Source organism: Phycodurus eques, chromosome 16 (genome assembly GCF_024500275.1).
Source record: "Phycodurus eques isolate BA_2022a chromosome 16, UOR_Pequ_1.1, whole genome shotgun sequence".
NCBI classification, from domain to species: domain Eukaryota; kingdom Metazoa; phylum Chordata; class Actinopteri; order Syngnathiformes; family Syngnathidae; genus Phycodurus; species Phycodurus eques.
The window spans coordinates 22532347-22549585 of NC_084540.1; the positions used below are offsets into that span (position 1 = coordinate 22532347).

The 17239-nt window shown below is 43.8% G+C and overlaps 1 protein-coding gene across 2 annotated transcripts in view; it reads right to left on the reverse strand.

Annotated features, from left to right (window-relative positions):
- Nucleotides 1–17239, reverse strand: part of prkcab (protein kinase C, alpha, b) — a 69893-nt gene that overhangs the window by 33235 nt on the left and 19419 nt on the right. For both annotated transcript variants that reach the window (XM_061699737.1, XM_061699739.1), the window contains exon 3: nt 14131–14213. In XM_061699737.1, coding sequence (XP_061555721.1) covers nt 14131–14213 — 83 coding nt within the window. The remainder of the gene's footprint in view (nt 1–14130; nt 14214–17239) is intronic.

The window sequence follows — 17239 nt, forward strand, 5'->3', positions numbered from 1 at the left end:
TCATCCGATCAAATGAAGCAGCTTGTTCTGGTGCATTTGCAATACCTCGTTACAGAGTCGAAATTGTGCAATGGTAAAATCTTGATGAGCTCCTTCAGTGCCAACCGTTTTCAAAGCCGAGTTCCCCGTTTTGCCTTCAGACGTTTTAGAGCGTTTTGACTGATCTTGTGAGACTCGCATAATATTGTGTTCTGTCACAGTACAAGCATGAAACCTATCAAAAGAAAGAGAAGACTCTTCTTTCAACCGGAAAAAAAGGGTTTTCTACTGCTTTTTGTTATTTACTAATCAGCAGAAGAACATGGGTTGGTTTCAACAAAAAACAGCGGTTCTCCGACCACAAAAGCAGAGAAAAAAAGGTTTTGTTGTGAAAAGAAAAACATGTCAAGAAGAACAGCGACCATTAAGTGCGTTATCTTTTCTCACACTGGGGACACACACTTTCTACAACTACTTCAACAAATACTCTGTTTATACCATACATACACTGTTGGAGCGTGAGGTGAATAAGTTTGTCCGCAAATGTTTATCTTCTACTCAAAAGCTGTGCTGATCTCAAATCCACAGCGATGCAACATCGCCATCTACAGGGATCTGTTAGTCGTTACAGTGCTTTACATACATCATAGTCATAGACAAACTGGGTGAAAAACTACCCGTTGAAAAACGTAGCCGACGTATACATGCGTCGATGGCAGCGAACGCTTTGATTCCATGTGCCGAATAGAAACGTCCGCAAAAGTGAATGACTTAAACGTGCTGGATATGTTTTAAGTCACATTTTAACATTGTTAACCATCACTCAAGTATAAAATCAACCACGTATGTAATCTTAATTTGTAACCCGCATACTTGTGTAACCCTCAACCTTTCAATCACAAGCATTTGGGAAGAATAGCTAGCGTGCAAAGCTAATGTCCACATCTTTTTTTCAGCGCTCCTTGTCAAAAAGTGCAAACAGATGGACTCAAATGCTCGACACCAGTCGAAAAAGTCTGAAAGTCGGTGAGACTGAAAGTCCGATGAAGCCAACAGCAACAAAACGCGAACTCGGCACGTTCGAGAGTGAGTTGTTGGCACCTGCTGACCAAATACTTCGCACGCACACACACATGCTTTCTTTGTGGGCGTCCATAATAGAGAAACGCATTTATGACAGCAAAGCAAATCCTCCGTCCCCCGACAGTCTTGAGGCTGGCGTTTGTGATGACGGGACGACAATGAAGGCGAAGTGCAGGAGTTGCAGGAAAGAAGTAAAGACTTCCAGGAAACATGAAGGGTGGAGGGGGCAAAGGGAGAAGGAAAAAAAACAAAACATTTCTGATATTAAACAATTACCTCCAGTACGTCAGAATTGGTCAGCTTTGAAGGTGACATTATGGAAAAGGGACTTTTTATTGTTCTGAAAATGCTGTTCTGCACGTCCACAATACCGTTTTAGCAACAGTGGGGGTCATTTGCATAATAATAAGCCCTTCACAGAGTTTCTCAGTCAATGACATGGTCATCTAGGCCGTCGGAAGATCCAGAGCAAAATAGCTACTTTCAAGCAGCGGCCCAAACTTCTCTTTGCCGAGAAGCGGCTTGATCGCAGTACGGTGTAAAAACTGCTGCCTCCAGGAGTTCGTAAGGGTGCTTTTGTTTTCCACAATCAGAGATGTAATTGCAATACAGTGGAACCCTGCGTACGTGCGCTTCGGCACCCGTCGATTTAGCTGTTCGCAGATTCTGTTTCCAGATTAAAAAAATAAAAGTTGTTTCTTTTTTTATATAGTTCATTTTGTGTGCGTGTGTGTGTGTGTGTGGGGGGGGGGGGGGCAATTCCCCCCATTTTCAACACAATTATAATGGCCATCAATTAACCGTGGATTGTGGCTATTCGCGGTCCGGCCCAGTCGTTATCCCCGGCGGCCCACTGTACTGTGATAGTGCATGACCGCAATATATTTGCTTCAGGTTATCATACCGTTGGAATCTGGACCGTGGCTCGTCAGGATTATGCAAAAATACATCTTCCACAACTACCATATTTAAGTTCCCTAATAAGAGCCAATCTTTCATTTTTGGTTCATTCCCGTAGATTTTTATTTTTGAAGAAGCTGTTTTCTGCAAGATGGGAAATAAATGATACTACAACTGCAATAATACTTGATTATTGTGGTAGTTTGACAAAAGCATGACAGACATGTTATCAAGATGCCTGAAATTGTGAAAAAAAAAAAACAAAAACAAAAAAACGTCTCCTTTAACTACTGGTGGAGAAGAGCACAAATCCACAGCCAATCTTGTCGTTCTTCTGCAAGCAACAAAGAAAAATAATTCGGGACTGGAGAAATGTCAACAGCGAGAAACTGTCACGGTCTGTGTTTTGGTTTGGGTTGTGTTTAGTTTTGTTCCATGTTTTCCTGTGTTCCATGTTTGTCGTGTGCTCATTAAGTTGTTGTGTCCACCTGTTCTCGTCTGCTTTGTGTCGACCAATCGGCTCTCTCCAGCCACTCATGTCTCGTCCAGGTGTTCCTCGTTGTCTCGTCTATCTGTTTGTATTTAGTTCCCTGGTTTCTTTCAGTTCTTGTCGGTTCATTGTCGTCGTCACACGTCTCTGCCATGTCATAGTCGTCAGTTGTCTTATCATTGTGGTATGTCATTGTCAGGTGTCATTTTCCCTTTCTATTCCACGACTTACTCACAGGTCATAGTTTGTTTCCAGTTTTAGATATTCGAGTGTTTCTTTGTTACTTTGATTTGATTGGTATCTGTTGTGGGACTTTGTTCAGTTTTCCCTTTTCTAAGATTAAATATTGTTTTGAGACTCCCGCACTCCTGCCTTGCCTCCCTGCTTCCCTGCAATTGGGTCCACCATGTTCTTACCTTGTGTTACTCGCCCTCGCCCTAACCACGTACGTGACAGAAACACATCCAACAGTGGAATTTGAATGTGTAATAAAACTTCATTCGGAGAGCAATTGCAAAATGTCTTTTGTTTGCATTATTCCAAAGTTTCAGTCTGCGGGGTGCAGGTTGGACTGCAGCGATTCATCCGCGACCGTTCGTCGGCAGGAGGCACAACGCGACGCTCTCATTAGTGCGTCGGCACTAAACGAGACTCATTAAATCCAGCGAGCGCAGAGAGAAGTCATTGGGTGAGGCTCAAGATCTTTGCGACACTTCACACGCGTTCATTCCCGTGGTTCATTGCGCCAAAGGAGCCCTGACCTCTTCCTGGATGTAATCAGGACTAACAGCTGCTATCATAGCCCATTAAATAAGCTAATGTATATTGAGAAGGGCCACGCTTTTGTTGTCGATCGGACAGAGCGGACGTTTGCTCTTGAGGACCGGCGGCGATCAAACTGGGTCAGCGCCAGGTGCACGCAACCCGTCGAGTGGACCCGGGAGACGTAAACGTGTCAGCTGAACTCTTTTTTTTTTTTTTTTTTTTTTATACTACCTTTCGAAGAAACTAGCTTCCTCGCTCATAAAAAAACTGTGCTGTGGTGACATTTCCAGGGCAGCGATATGTGCGTGTATGTCTCTCTTATTGTGGGTTTGCATCCTTTTGCGGTCATTTCTATAGCTGACTGCAATGCAACCCAACACAAAGAGAGAGAGAGAAAAAAAGAGTCTGCTCCCAGGGGATTTTTGTAAAAATTCTGCAAATCATCCCAGTATAAAACAAAAAACAAACTTTAACTTACCAAACCACACTTTTTAAAAGCCTTGTAAATGTATTTGAATTCATAGCAAACAAATTACAAGCATAAAACGTACAGAAGAAATGTGTGTGTTGGTCCGTGTACATGTATGTGCCTTTAAGAGGCGGGGCCCGGTCGTGGCGTGTGAGGTCAGCAGGTAGCAAAGAGTTCTTCAAAAACGAGCCGCCAAGTTGTGGCGGTGTTCTTCCGCTTGAAGCTGCGGATAATTGAACACAAACGATGCAGCGACACATGTAGGCAGACAACAATGCTTCCAGGCACATATAAGCAATATCATATGAGCAATATCACTGCAGCTTACTGAGGAGTGACCGCCTCATGCATATCTTTTTGTCTGTATTATACTGCCCCCAGGGCAGGGGGGGGGGGTGCTTCAATCCATTTCAATGGTGAAATCTGATTTGCAATGGGAGATATTACTTGTCCCAGCTTCTATTCCACCACCGTCTTCTTTGTATGATGTCATCAGGCCGGTTGAGTGAGGACTTCCTGTCTTGCGCGCTTCCTTCATGTCGCACTTCATCCGTGACATTCATTAGCAGTCCTCCCTGAATGTTCCCTAAATCGCTTTCTCTCTTCTCGCCCCGCTTACTCGATTTAACTTACAAAATGTAACGAAACAAGCCCACGTGTGCTATAACCTCTTTCCCCCCCCCCCCTTATTTTTTTTCCCTTGTGAACTTGCGAAGACAAGCGCGTTTCAGCACATGCATTGTTATTAAAAGTGGATTCCATATGCCCATTAATTAGTCGGACATAATTAGCATGCGTGTTGATTGGCGAGATTAACCGTAGTTTATCTTTCATGATCATCGGGGTTTAATTAGCCTGCAAAACAATCACACTGAATATGTCGTTTGGGGGGGAAAAAACAAAACAGTGGAAGTGATAAGAGCGCTGGAGGATTTTCTCTTGATTGCGTTCTCGAGCACAAGTGCATTATTGCAAGTCACCCGTGTGGGTTGCGGGTATGCCATCATCGCAGTTTTCCAGAAGCGGCACGATTCCTTCAAGTTAGCGAGCGATGACCTCGCCGCAGTGCTGAAACTCTCCACTTAATCTCCTCCATCCTCCTAATTGCTCGGCTCTCATCTCCCGCTGCTGCGCGCTCATCTGTCTCAGGTCTGCAAGCTCCATTTCGGCAAAACGGCTTCCGTCGCCGTCAGCCGGCGAGACGACGACTTTTAATGACACGCGACGTTAACGCAGGGGGGAAAAGCGCACGGGCTGCTGTTACATAATCGCATCATCAGACGTGTTTTGGCACGCGGACGAGAGGGGATGGACGCGGTCGGTGTTGTTCGAGGCGGCTTCGTGTTCATGTTCCGCATTTTCTGTCGCTCAATGACAAAGGGCAGTTTTAGTTATTGTCTTGACAAATACAAACACCAGGCGTCAACAAACTGAGAGCGACTTCTTGGGTGCTGCCAGTTTGAGACACACTTCTGAAATAACACATTTGGTCAAAATGAATGATATCATGTTCATCACAATCGTCATCAACAAGGATGGGGAAACGGGTCATTATCAAGCCGCATTTTCAAAGGTTCCCTCCTACAACATTCCTAGGACGGCACGATGTCCCATTACCGGTGGGCTATTTTTAGAAGAAGCGACTCACGCGAGCCTTTGGGGCCGTGAGAAAAGCAATCGGCAGAGAAATTAGTTGGGAAAAAAACCACGCAGCTCAGTTTCTGTTTGTTTGTCCATATCAAAAGGGCAAAAAGGGATTCGCAACAAATCACAACGAGTCATTAAAGTCAATTAAAAAGTCAATTAAAGCCCTCGATGAGCGTTTTCCATATTTGTAACTATAGTGTAAATATTCCCTCATATGATGACATCATAACAAAAGCAAAACCTCCCAGAACCGAAGCCCCGACTCACAAATCAGCACTGAATCACTTGATGTTCACCATATATACCTTCTTTCATTTCCAACTGAACATTTTCCATACGTTTTCATCCAATCTTGGTAGTCGATAGCGATTTGATCAACTTTCATCGGTAACAAGGTCAAAAATCTTTTCCCAACAAACTACATTGAATCAGATAGCAAATTAAAACCCTTGATTAGGCCTTTCCGAATCTGTAATTATGATGGTAATATACCTTCATATGTTGACCTCAAAAATCTTTTTTTTTAATGAAAGGTCCCCAATCTGAATTGATCAGATCAGCTCTAAATCACTTGAGATTGATCATATTTCTTTGGATCTCTGGTTTGAAACTTTCAATCGACCGTACTACCATCTGATGGTCTCCTTGCTCGGTGCATACAAAAGCAGACTTTTATCAAGTACCGCGGTCAAAAATTCATTGGCAACTAAACTACACTGATTCACAGCTCTTTTCTTTTATTTTTTTTTTTTTTATTTTTTTTATAGATGCTGCCCAAAACGCAAGCGTGCTGAATTTTCTCAATATGTTTTCCAAAACATTGAATAAGTAACACAAACTCACTCTAGTGTCAACTACTCACTCAATTGTACGGCACCTAAACTTCGTGTAGAAATGTTGGTCTTATTCCTTCTTAATTGACTTTGCCGACCTTAACATAATGTCATAATATTAACATAATTGGATATAATAATATTGTAGGGGACATTTCCTCAGCTGTGGGGAAAAAACATCATAACGTCACAGCGGCGTTGGTAAGATGGACATTTTTAGCCACGACAGATCATAATAATAATGATGACAAGGAGAGGGAGCTGACACATTACTTTCTGTTTCCACGCAGTACTGCCTCGACACGCACGCACGCAAACGCTTCTCTTCACACTGCAGCATTTAGACATGTGCCGCTTTCATCAACGACCGCTGACACCAATGATTACATCAACACACTTCTTAAAAAGGGAAGCGGTGACAAGGATAACACAAACTAGACGTGTTTAACAGGAAAGTAGACAACAACGCATTTTACGGTGTGTAATTTAACCGTGCCCACTTGTTTACATGTCCTCTGCAAATTCCTAATTTATGCAGGCCGTACCGTAATATCCAAGACTCACTTTGTTAGCTGACTAGAAAATTGTGGGATTGTTGTTTTAGAGGTGTCACAGTGCATTTCACTTATTCTTGTTGACAAATGAAATCAAACATTTCAAAGAATGAGGACGTAACACATGAATCACTTCCAGCAAGTACATTTTGGTCATAAAAAAAAAAATAGTCAGAGTGACCAAATCGCACTTCCCTAATTAGCAATTATGTCGTAACTTGTGACTAATTGCGACGTTGGAAGGGAAGTTATTATTGTAACATAATGTAACATATGTTTTTTCAATGTGGCCCCAGTAGTCCTCTATATATTCACATTTGATGGGATGCAGAATGCCATCAATGCCACAATGCATGTTTATGCAATCACCTTAATAACTACAGTGAGTAGTTTGTTCATTTTATGAGGCACAAAGGGCTTGTACTTTCTTTACTTTAAAATGTGAAAGGCCAGTTAATGCTTCTTGCATCATGTAACATGTTGTTTCCTCAGTAGCACATTGCTGGAGAAGCGCTTTCAGCCTGATGGCTGCACTCGGTATGATCTGCTAAATGGAAAAATAATCGGAACATTTACTTGTACCGGCTTCAAGACATATGAAGAGACTTCAAAGCGATAGCGTTGGGAGCATCATCATCGTCATCACACTTAATCTAACATGCGATCTGTTACTCTCGAGCGACCTCCGTACAGTTTAAGGCCTCCTTAAAAGTTAAGTCAGCGTATCTTGATGATCAGCGACGTGTTGATGAGGTGAGAGAAGGTGAGAGAGAGGGAGAGAAAGGGAGAGAAAGAGAGATAGAGATATTTGGTGTTGCGTAAGCTTGCGAGTGGAGGGTGGGTGTCGCCCGTGGAGCTCTTCCAGCTGTTGCTGCAGGTTACTGAGCCGCCGCGGAGATGTGACGGCTCGAGACGGCTAGGAGACATCCATCCATTCATCCATCCATCCATCCATTTCCTTTAGCGCTTCTCCTCACGCGGGTCGGGGGCGTGCTGGAGCCTATCCCAGCTATCTTCGGGCGAGAGGCGGGGTACACCCTGAACCGGTCGCCAGCTAATCACAGGGCACAGACCCAAACAACCAAACAACCATTCGCACTCACATTCACACGTACGGGCAATTTCGAGTCTTCAGTCAACCTAGCACGCATGTTTTTGGGACGTGGGAGGAAACTGGAGTAAAAAGCCACTCAGGCACGGGGAGAACATGCAAACTCCACACGGGCGGGGCCGGGCTTTGAACCCCGGTCCCCAGAACTGCGAGGCAGATGTTCCACCGTGCCGGCAGGCTCGGAGACAGCACAGCTAAATACATAAACACAGTAGGCTCCTTTGTACAGAAGACACATGGATATACAGCTTTGCCTTGAGAAACGAGCGACTCCACTTATGAGAAACCCGATTGACCGAAACGAGCTGTCGTTCGGTCAATCGAAAAACTTCAGGTACGAACACTGTAAGGTGGACGATTGATCAAAAAAGAAGTTTCAAGCCGTTTAATGCCACTCCCAGTTTGACAGTTTACTTAACATAAAACCAAGAGAATGACACCTTGTGTTTTTAATATAATCACACAGCTTTGCCTTAGAAATGTTCATGCGAACAAACAATGCAAAGCACACATGCTAACACTTAGCATTGAGAGTCGCGGTTTTACAAATAAAGGCTATTTAGCACAAATGTTGAAGCAACACATGTAGACAAATATAGCAACACTCACAGTGTATCTCCGGTGGACTTGACTATTGTAATGGTCTTCTGACTGGACTCCCCCGGAAGAGCATTAAAGAGCTGCAGCTCGGTTTCTGACCAGAACAAAGAGGTCAGACCGTAATACGCAAGTTTTAAAGTCTCAACACTGCCTCCCGGTCAGCTAAACAATGGACTTTAAAGTTCTGTTACTGGGCTATTAGTCACTAAACGGTTTAGGTCTTGAATACAGGACTCTGAGATCTGCAGACTCAGATAGCAGTCAAGTCAGCCCCAAGTGTCAATGTTTTGAAGTCCATTCTAACAAATATTCTTTTTTTCTCATGCTTATGATCGAGCAGTTTTATGGAGAAAAAATCTTTCTTGCACTTTACGTTTTTTAAAAAGTAATTTTAGAAGCTGTCGTTTCTGTACTTGGTTTTAAAATGTCTTTTGCTGTTTGTATTTCAATGTTTTTAATCATGTAAAGCTCACGGAGTTACCTTGCGCATGAAATGCGTGATATAACTACATTTGCATTGCCTATTCTTCTTTGTTTGTGTCTGAATGAGTGTATTATAATACCCCCTGGTGGCCAAGCCGGGCACACCAGGAGGAGCGACGCAATGAATTGGATTGCAGCATTAAATCGATAAGCACAAACTGCTGAATTATTGAAATTCTATTTATTTACAGTATGTTATCACTCTGCGTTTTAAGAACACAATTATGTAGTGCTACTTTTCCAACAACAACATTTTTTTGGGGGGGATTGGAACGGATTACAGGCATTTCTATTCATTTCAATGGGGAAAGAGGATTTGTGTGGTCAGGGAACGAATTAAACTTGTATATCGTGGCAGCACTGTGTTGTATAATATTAATAATAATAATAATAATGAGTTATTATGGAGTTATTATTCACCACTGAACTGGAGTCTTCTGCATGGCTGTTTTGCATAATGACTGCGCACATTTGCAATCCCCGCAGGGCCAAATGAAAGCAGCGGCGTGCGTAATATATTTAGAATGATATGCCGTACATCTTCAATTCGCCAATGTGCATCTTTTCCATTCTCGTTCTTCAAAAGAAAGGTGAGTTTTTTTCAGTTAAGAGGCATGGACGGCAGGAAGTTTCAATAACCATTATGAAGCTGCCACGTATGTCAACGATGAGACGAGGAGAAAGAAAGAAAGGCAGAAGTTGCGTCACGTCGGTGTGAAGCAACACGAGGCTTTCAGTCCGCCAACGTTGTCCCGCATTGTGAGCAACAGAGTATTATTTTCGACAGCCTAAAGCATCCGCGTCCAGGATATCAGAACGTGTACTTTATGACGAGTAACACGCTGCGGTTTCTGACTTGATCACGTGTCGTCTTCCCCGGTTGACATTTTTGGAACTTGGGCAGTCGCAAAAGTCATCTAAGTGACAAATTGCAGCTGATTTACACGCGACCTCGTTTGGCTGCAGCTGATTTGTAACGACTGAACTGGAAGCAGAGGCCCAATCTCGCTTTGCTTTTTTTTTTGCTGCCCTCGCCGTGGATGGACACGACATCTAATGAGACACCAAGATAACAACAAAGCTGACTTTTGATAGACAGATGCTACTAACATTAGGCAAATACGTGGAAATGAAAGGTTTGACCCCAGAGATGTTACTTCAGTTTTACATTTATTGAAGTAATAACTAGTGAATATTTTTTGATTTACCAAGAGGTGTTTTTGAATTACAATACAATAGAAAAATTGTTCTGCGGCCTCTTTACAAATGGATGTTATCATCTCGCTTTTCCTCTTCCTGCCACCATCGGTAGACTTTTGGGGCCTATTTTTCCAGAAAACTGCTCGAATGAAACCTGATTTTAAATACCTCCACTGTGTTCTTCCTTTGGACTGAGTGCTTTCATACATCATTGATTTCAATAACAGACACTTTCACGAGGAGAGCCCATAAAGTTGGTGAATAGTTCTTGCTCGCAACTCCTTCCATAATCATGTACGCCACCGAATTGAAAGCTTATTTTACGATGATGGGAGGAAAATTAACAGAGACATTCATTGGGCGAATGAAATATCGAGACAAAATATGCAAAGTGAAATCATAGTACTCTGTATATTAGGGCTCGGTATTGTTACAAACCTCATGGTTCAATTTCACTTTTTTTAGGTTATGACTGAATTCGATTGCAATACTTCAGGCTGTGTTCCCATTTGATTCGATATTGATTTAAGCGCTTTGATTATTTGGTAAGAAGAAGAAATACAGAAATAAATAGGGTACCAGTAGATGCCCATGTAAAAATATTCTATGTCACCTCACGTTATTAAGCAATAAATATCTTTAAAAAAAACACAATAATAACTTACAGTATTTGTGCATATGTAGTACAAAATTACAAAAACGACGGTTCTGTATAGACATATAAAGTGAAATAATGTTTCTTTCTTCTTGGAAATTGTGAGGAAAAAACAAATTCTGCTTCGCACAGCTTACAAAAGACATTACTTTTGTTTATTCACGGATGGTGGTCTGGATTTACCGAAAAGTTGAAGGCGCTGGCTTCACGCCGTTGCGGCTCGATTTGGTCGCTATTTTGTTGTCACCTCAACTAACGCGCTAGTCATTTTTTACCACCTGTCGGCGAAACCACTTTTGGGTCCCGAACCGCCAGTTGAGGATCACTAGTTTAGAGTTTTCAATTAACCTAATGTGGATGCTTTGGGAAATTGGACAAAATGCAAACTCAAACCCAGAACCTCCCAATTGTGGGACAGGAACAGTAAGCACTACTCCACCGTGCCGCCTATAGCAGCATCTCATCTTTGCTCAATATTTCTCCAAATTTGTCCAGGAAGGCATCGAGGGACACGTGACGCAAATGTGCTAACACATGCTGTAAAACGCCGCGCAGCCGTGTCGCTAATCAGGGCAAAAGACAGATGGTTGGAAAGAGGATTTTGCAAAGCGAGTAACGGCCACATGCAAAACGCAAACTGAGCCCAAATCTATCAGCGGCATGAAGCTGCATCAAAAAGCAAGATTTGTTAGCGACCTGAAAGACGAGCGACCGTCGTTTTTGTAACGTGGTTGCGAAACACGGGATTGTTTCTCTGTGGCTGAGTCACAGGTTTCGGCGGGGCCCTCGACAGACAATACCCGCTATTGACCACCTCCACTCCACAAAGCGCTGAATGAAAGCGCTTTGCCCTCAAATGCTAATGCCAACATCTGTCCCTTTCCGACGTGTGAGCGCATCAAAGCATCTGCCGGGCGCGTGACGCCATTCACGCAGTGGGGCGGCCCACACGACCGCCGTGCAAAAAAAAACAAACAAAAAAAAACAAAACGTGTGCATGTGATGACACCTGACTGATTCAGAAGATGACGAGCAGAGATGGAGGAGTGGCGGAGCGATGGGGGGACGACGGACGGATGGGCGTCAGTGAGTCAGAATCGCTCGGTCGCCGTTGATGTGTGTTTCCGAAATCCGCCCTGTGAATAAACGGGTCAAGTTCTGCTTTCACCACTCAGCTTGTAGTCATTGATTAAAAAGGAACACGAATGGAGACATATTATGAATTGATTGGTTCATTTTACAGAGTTCAGGTGTCTTAACTCATTCACTGTCTGCCGTTTTAGAACATCTTGACTCATCTTTGACATGCCGAGCTTCACCGCCTAATCTTTATGTTCTACTGAAAAGCTGTGCTGACCTCAAATCAGAAGCGACGGAACGCCGCCATCTACAGGCATCTGGTCGTCAATACAGTGATTAACGAACATGAATTTCACAGACAAGCTGGGCGAGAACCTCTTCCACGTTGAAAAACATACTCGACGAATATAAACGTCCACGGCAGTGAATGTTTGAGGCGTGTCCAAATACTGTATGTACCCTAGCCATTTTCAAGCCTCCTGAGACTTAGCCTGTTTTGAGGGGGCGGGGTCTTGTCTCATGTCAATGACTGGCTTTAATTACAATGACGACCGCTTGAACGAAGCAAGCGGCTTCTGTATGCGGAAGCGCAGCCCAAAGTGTGGGGAAAAAAGCGAGTTCCCGGAAAGACGATCAAAGCATTTTCATCTGTGGAGGCAGCACTTCCAACACATCTAAGTAGTGTCAGCTCATGGACACATTATTTGGACTTATTTTTAGATGAACCTAAATCTCTCTGCTTCGGATTCATATGAAAATATGACATTTTTCTTCGGACAAGTAATCATAAGATTTGCATAAATTTGGATACAAATCAGCCTTGTAGCTGTAACAAGACTTAACAGACTCGACGGCCGTCCAAACTCTGGACGCGCCGAGCGCACCGGCGGCTCTGCTTGATCACCACCTCTCCGTTAATGAGCACAGGGACGAACCAGAACAAGGTCGAGGGTCGTCCGCGTGAGCGCATAAATACTGAGAGGTAAAACTTCCCCAGCGGGGGCAGCACAGAGTTCAGATGTCAGCCTTGTGGGAAAGAGCCGCTAACGAGAGGCCAGTGTTGTCGCATCTGACGTGTTGATGGAAACACGGTGTAAATAGCTCGCTTGGATAATGCGACGCCTGTGCGGGAAAATGTGCGCCGACGCCTTGATGTGGTCATCAGAGTTCCATTGATGAAAAACAAACAAACAAACAAAAATAACAATCTGGTGGCTAAATAAGCCATTGAACTGTGAAGAATGACGCCAATTTCAAATGAAAATTTGAATGCATTGTTATGATGACTTTGTGAGCTATGTGGAAATACAGTGGATAGAAAAAGTTTACACAACCCTGTAAAAAAAAAAAGAGAGGAAAAATGAATCATTACGCTAACATTTCTTCACTAAATGTTACCTATAACCTGTACAACCTAATTTATATATATATATGTAAGAGAGGAATTAAAAATAAACAACTGAAATAATGTGGCTGCACAAGTGTGCACACCCTCTAATAACTGGGAGTGTGGTTGTGTTCAGAAATCACATTTAAACGTGTGTTAAATGGGAGTTAGGGCACACCTGCCACCAGTTAAAGGGACTCTGATTTACCCCAAATAAAGTTGAGCTGTTCTAGTAGGCTTTTGCTGATATTTATTCTTTGCTTTTTGGCAGAAGGCTGAAGGTTTTGAGCTAACTCTGACTGCTATTTGGAACTGTTCCTAATTCCCTCCATCTTGACTAAGGTCCCAGTTCCAGCTGAAGCAAAACAGCACAAAGCATGACGCTGCCACCATCTTGTTTCACTAGCTAGCTATGGTGTTCTTTTAGTAATGAGCAGTGTTGTCTTTGTGCCAAACATGCCTTTTGGAATTATGGCTAAAAAGTTCCACATTGCTTTCATTGGACCATAAAACATTTTCCCAAGTGTGCTTATTGGCCAGTTTGACCCAGCATTCGGTATTTGCGACGGGGGGGATGAGTTTGTAAAAATGGGCTGATTTCAGCAAGACCAGAAATAGGGTGTGTAATGTTTCTTGAGCCTTTGGGTATTTGCACCCAAAAAAATGTTAAGACCCCTGGGAATTGTGAAAAACAAAAGAACAGTATGTCTCCTTTCTTCAAAATTGGCCACCTCCAGAGGCCGCCACACTTCGCAATACTGAAAAGGAAAACAAACAAACAATTCCTGTTCTTTGGAATAACTCCATCTTTAAAACCTTCAACTAACTGAATCAGTCAGCGAGTGATTGTGACTCACAGCGAGCGAGCCACAACGCCAAGTATTCAGTACTTACGTCTGTGTCGGGACCCTTGTCAGCTCCGGGACAGGAGAAGGTTACAAACTCGTGGCAGCGCTTGTGAACCACAAAACAGCACACTGGAAAACAAAAGAGAAAGGGGGCGCTTTTCAGGTCACAAACAGAGCAGGCTGTCTTCAGCAAACAAAAACTGTTGTTTTCCTCTATTTCAGTCAAGGTCAGCAAAGGTCAGATTGTCTGATGTCGCCAAAGGTTTTCCTAAGCGATCAGCCAGCGTGTCAAGAGTCATTTTCCCTCCCCAATCGGCTCGGAAAACGGTCAGTATTTCCGATCGATCGCAAATCCTGGGCTAAGCCGGGCACTTTGTAATTGTGACATGAAACTGAACGATAGCCAATCAGGAGGCTCGCTGAAGGGCGCAACTAGACGAGCAATCGATTGTATTGAGCACTTTTATAACACGTCTCGCAAGTTGTTCACCGCATTCAAAGGAGAAGAGTTTGCAAGTGGAGTGTAGTTACTAGAAAAGCTAGCGAGCTAGCTAGATAGCCTAATTGCGTCTGTTGCTTCCTCTACTACTGGCAATCCTTCAGCAGTTTGCCATTCACAAATTCACCTGGTCACCTTTTTTATGCGGAGCCCTTCCTCAGCTACCCACTGAAAGCGAGTTGAGGAGCATCATACAGACAAAAGTAGTGCTTTGGTGCCATCTTGTGGCATCTTGGCTCCAAGGAACTATGTTGACGCGAGTTGAGGAGGTTCATCTCGACAAAAATAGTGCTTTAGTAGTACTGCTCGTGTATTTTTGGTATTTACAGCACAGCTCGGTCCTGAACACGATAAGAGCAGTAAGAACGCACGTGGCGTTTTTTTCCTCATGACGAGTAGGCTCTCTCACATTTCCGAAATCGTTGACGAAGGAAGTTAAACATCGCTATGTGCGCAGCCCCGCGTTACTCGTAAACAAGGTGCACTCGCGAACGATTCGCTTTGCTTTCGCGTAATCGAGCTGGCGCGATCCCACGCACAAAATCTCAGCGTCGTCGGCTATTCGCGAGGCTCGGGCGGCGCGGCCGACGTGACGCCTGAGGCGCCTCCCGTGTCGTTTTTCTTATCCGGGGGGCGGGAAAAGCCAACGCACGGACATCTGTGACAACACCGAACTCACTCCCTCCGTCTTCTTTTGTTTGGAATTATTTGTCCTTTTCTCACACAATCTGTCTGCTTGGCTTCGTGCCCGAACGCGAGAGAGCTCGTCGCTCACGTGCGCTTTATTTAGTGCAAAGTCACGTTTGCCGCGACATTTGCCCACTGAGAGGTCCAGTAAAACAGCAGGAGGAGTTCTTCTGCATAACTCTCTCATAATGAGCATTCTCGGGAGTAATGAATGTTTGCGCAAGTCCGGTCAGGAGTCGAATGCTCTCCGGGAGATGAATTTCCCCGCCGAGTGGTCGGGCAGCGGACAAATGAATCTCTTTCACTGATAAAGAGCAAATGCGAGCGACAGGAGAGGGATAAACAGCTCAGCAAAATAGTTACCCTCGCGCTTGTCATTTTTATGATCAAGCGCGCCACCAAAATAAACTGTAGATGCAAACTGGATTTAGCCGGCACACAACTGGAGCAAACAAGCTCGCAGAGAATAAAGAGGACGACGCCGGGCCCAGATAACTTCCATTTTCCACGAAAGGTCCCCTTCTGTCAAAATGCAACTTTTGCGCTATTTCATGCAAAACACAGGTCAAAATGAGTCTGTGACCCGGTTCAAGTTTGACATCGCTGCGGTTTGTCCATTGAATGCCAAAGCCTTTCGTCACCAAACTGCTCGCAAAACGCACACATTAAAATTGCCGTCATTGTTGTGACGCAATATCCGCCCACTCGGCTGCATCTTGTACAAAGCTTCAACTCTGCGTCGCCTCCCAACCTCGGAGTTGAGGAATACACGGCTTCAAATTTTATTTTATTTTTTTTGGGGGGGGGGGGAAGAGATTTCAAAGCACGTCACTGATGGTGTAGCGGTCCACTCGCCTGACTTTGGTTTGGGCAACGTGGGTTCAGTTCCCACTCAGTGACGGTACGAACGGTTGTCCGCGTCTATATGTGCCCTGCGACTGACTGGCGACCAGTTCAGGGTGTAGTCAGCTGGGATTGGCTCCGGCGCCCCGTGACCCTAACGAGGATAAGCGCTGTTGAAATCGATGGAATATTCGAAGCGCAATTGTGCTTTGTTCGGATCAATTTGGCGGAGGATGACTTCGTTAACGTGAACTTAACGAAGGGGTTTGGCGCAAGCGACCTTGTCTCAACCATTTGTTATTATTACTTTTTAATAATCCCACAAAATATGTCCATTTCATATTAACTCCACATGATTTAAAAAAAACAATAATGTTACTACATTCTTCTGAGAACAGGGAAGATGTCTTCGTGGAACATTCCGCCGCCCTTACGCAAGCATTGCTATCTACTATGGTCTCCTCTTTAAGAAATACTGTACTTTGTCATTGTTGTTTTTTAATTGATTTTCTTTCCAAAAGATATTCAAATGAAACAACATACAATAAAATATTCAAACAAAAGCCTGGTATGTTTTTGAAGTTGAGTAAATAAATGAAATGAATAGTGGCCACGATTTGAAGAAATGCAGTACGGTATCACAAGCCCCTCAAAAATATAAATTCAGCTTTTCAGCTAAAAAAGCTAAAAAAGTCATGAATTTCAGCTCTTTATTTGGACAAGACAAATGTTACCGCGACCCTTGTGATCCACACGCTGCCACCAAATGTGACTTGTGGGCTCACACCAGATGGAAGATGCTTTGCTGTAGGAGAACACTCCCACAAGCAGCCCTCTTCATTCTTCCAAACGAGGAAGAGACCAAATACAGATCACAACCTAAAAGTCCTGGTTTTTTTCCTTTTTCTCTTCTTTAGGCAAGGTTTTAAAGATCTCCGCCGTCAACGAAATGAAGAAAGCATTTGCATTCAGGAACAAAAGCGGGAGAGCGTGAATCGTCCTCGCTTTTGCCGCAGCGATTAAATAAGGACGAGGATTCATTGTCGCCGATCAGGTTTCTCTTCTTCATACAATCTGGGAATCGTCGACACTTTCGTCTCGCGATCCAGCGGTCGCTTCTTAAAAC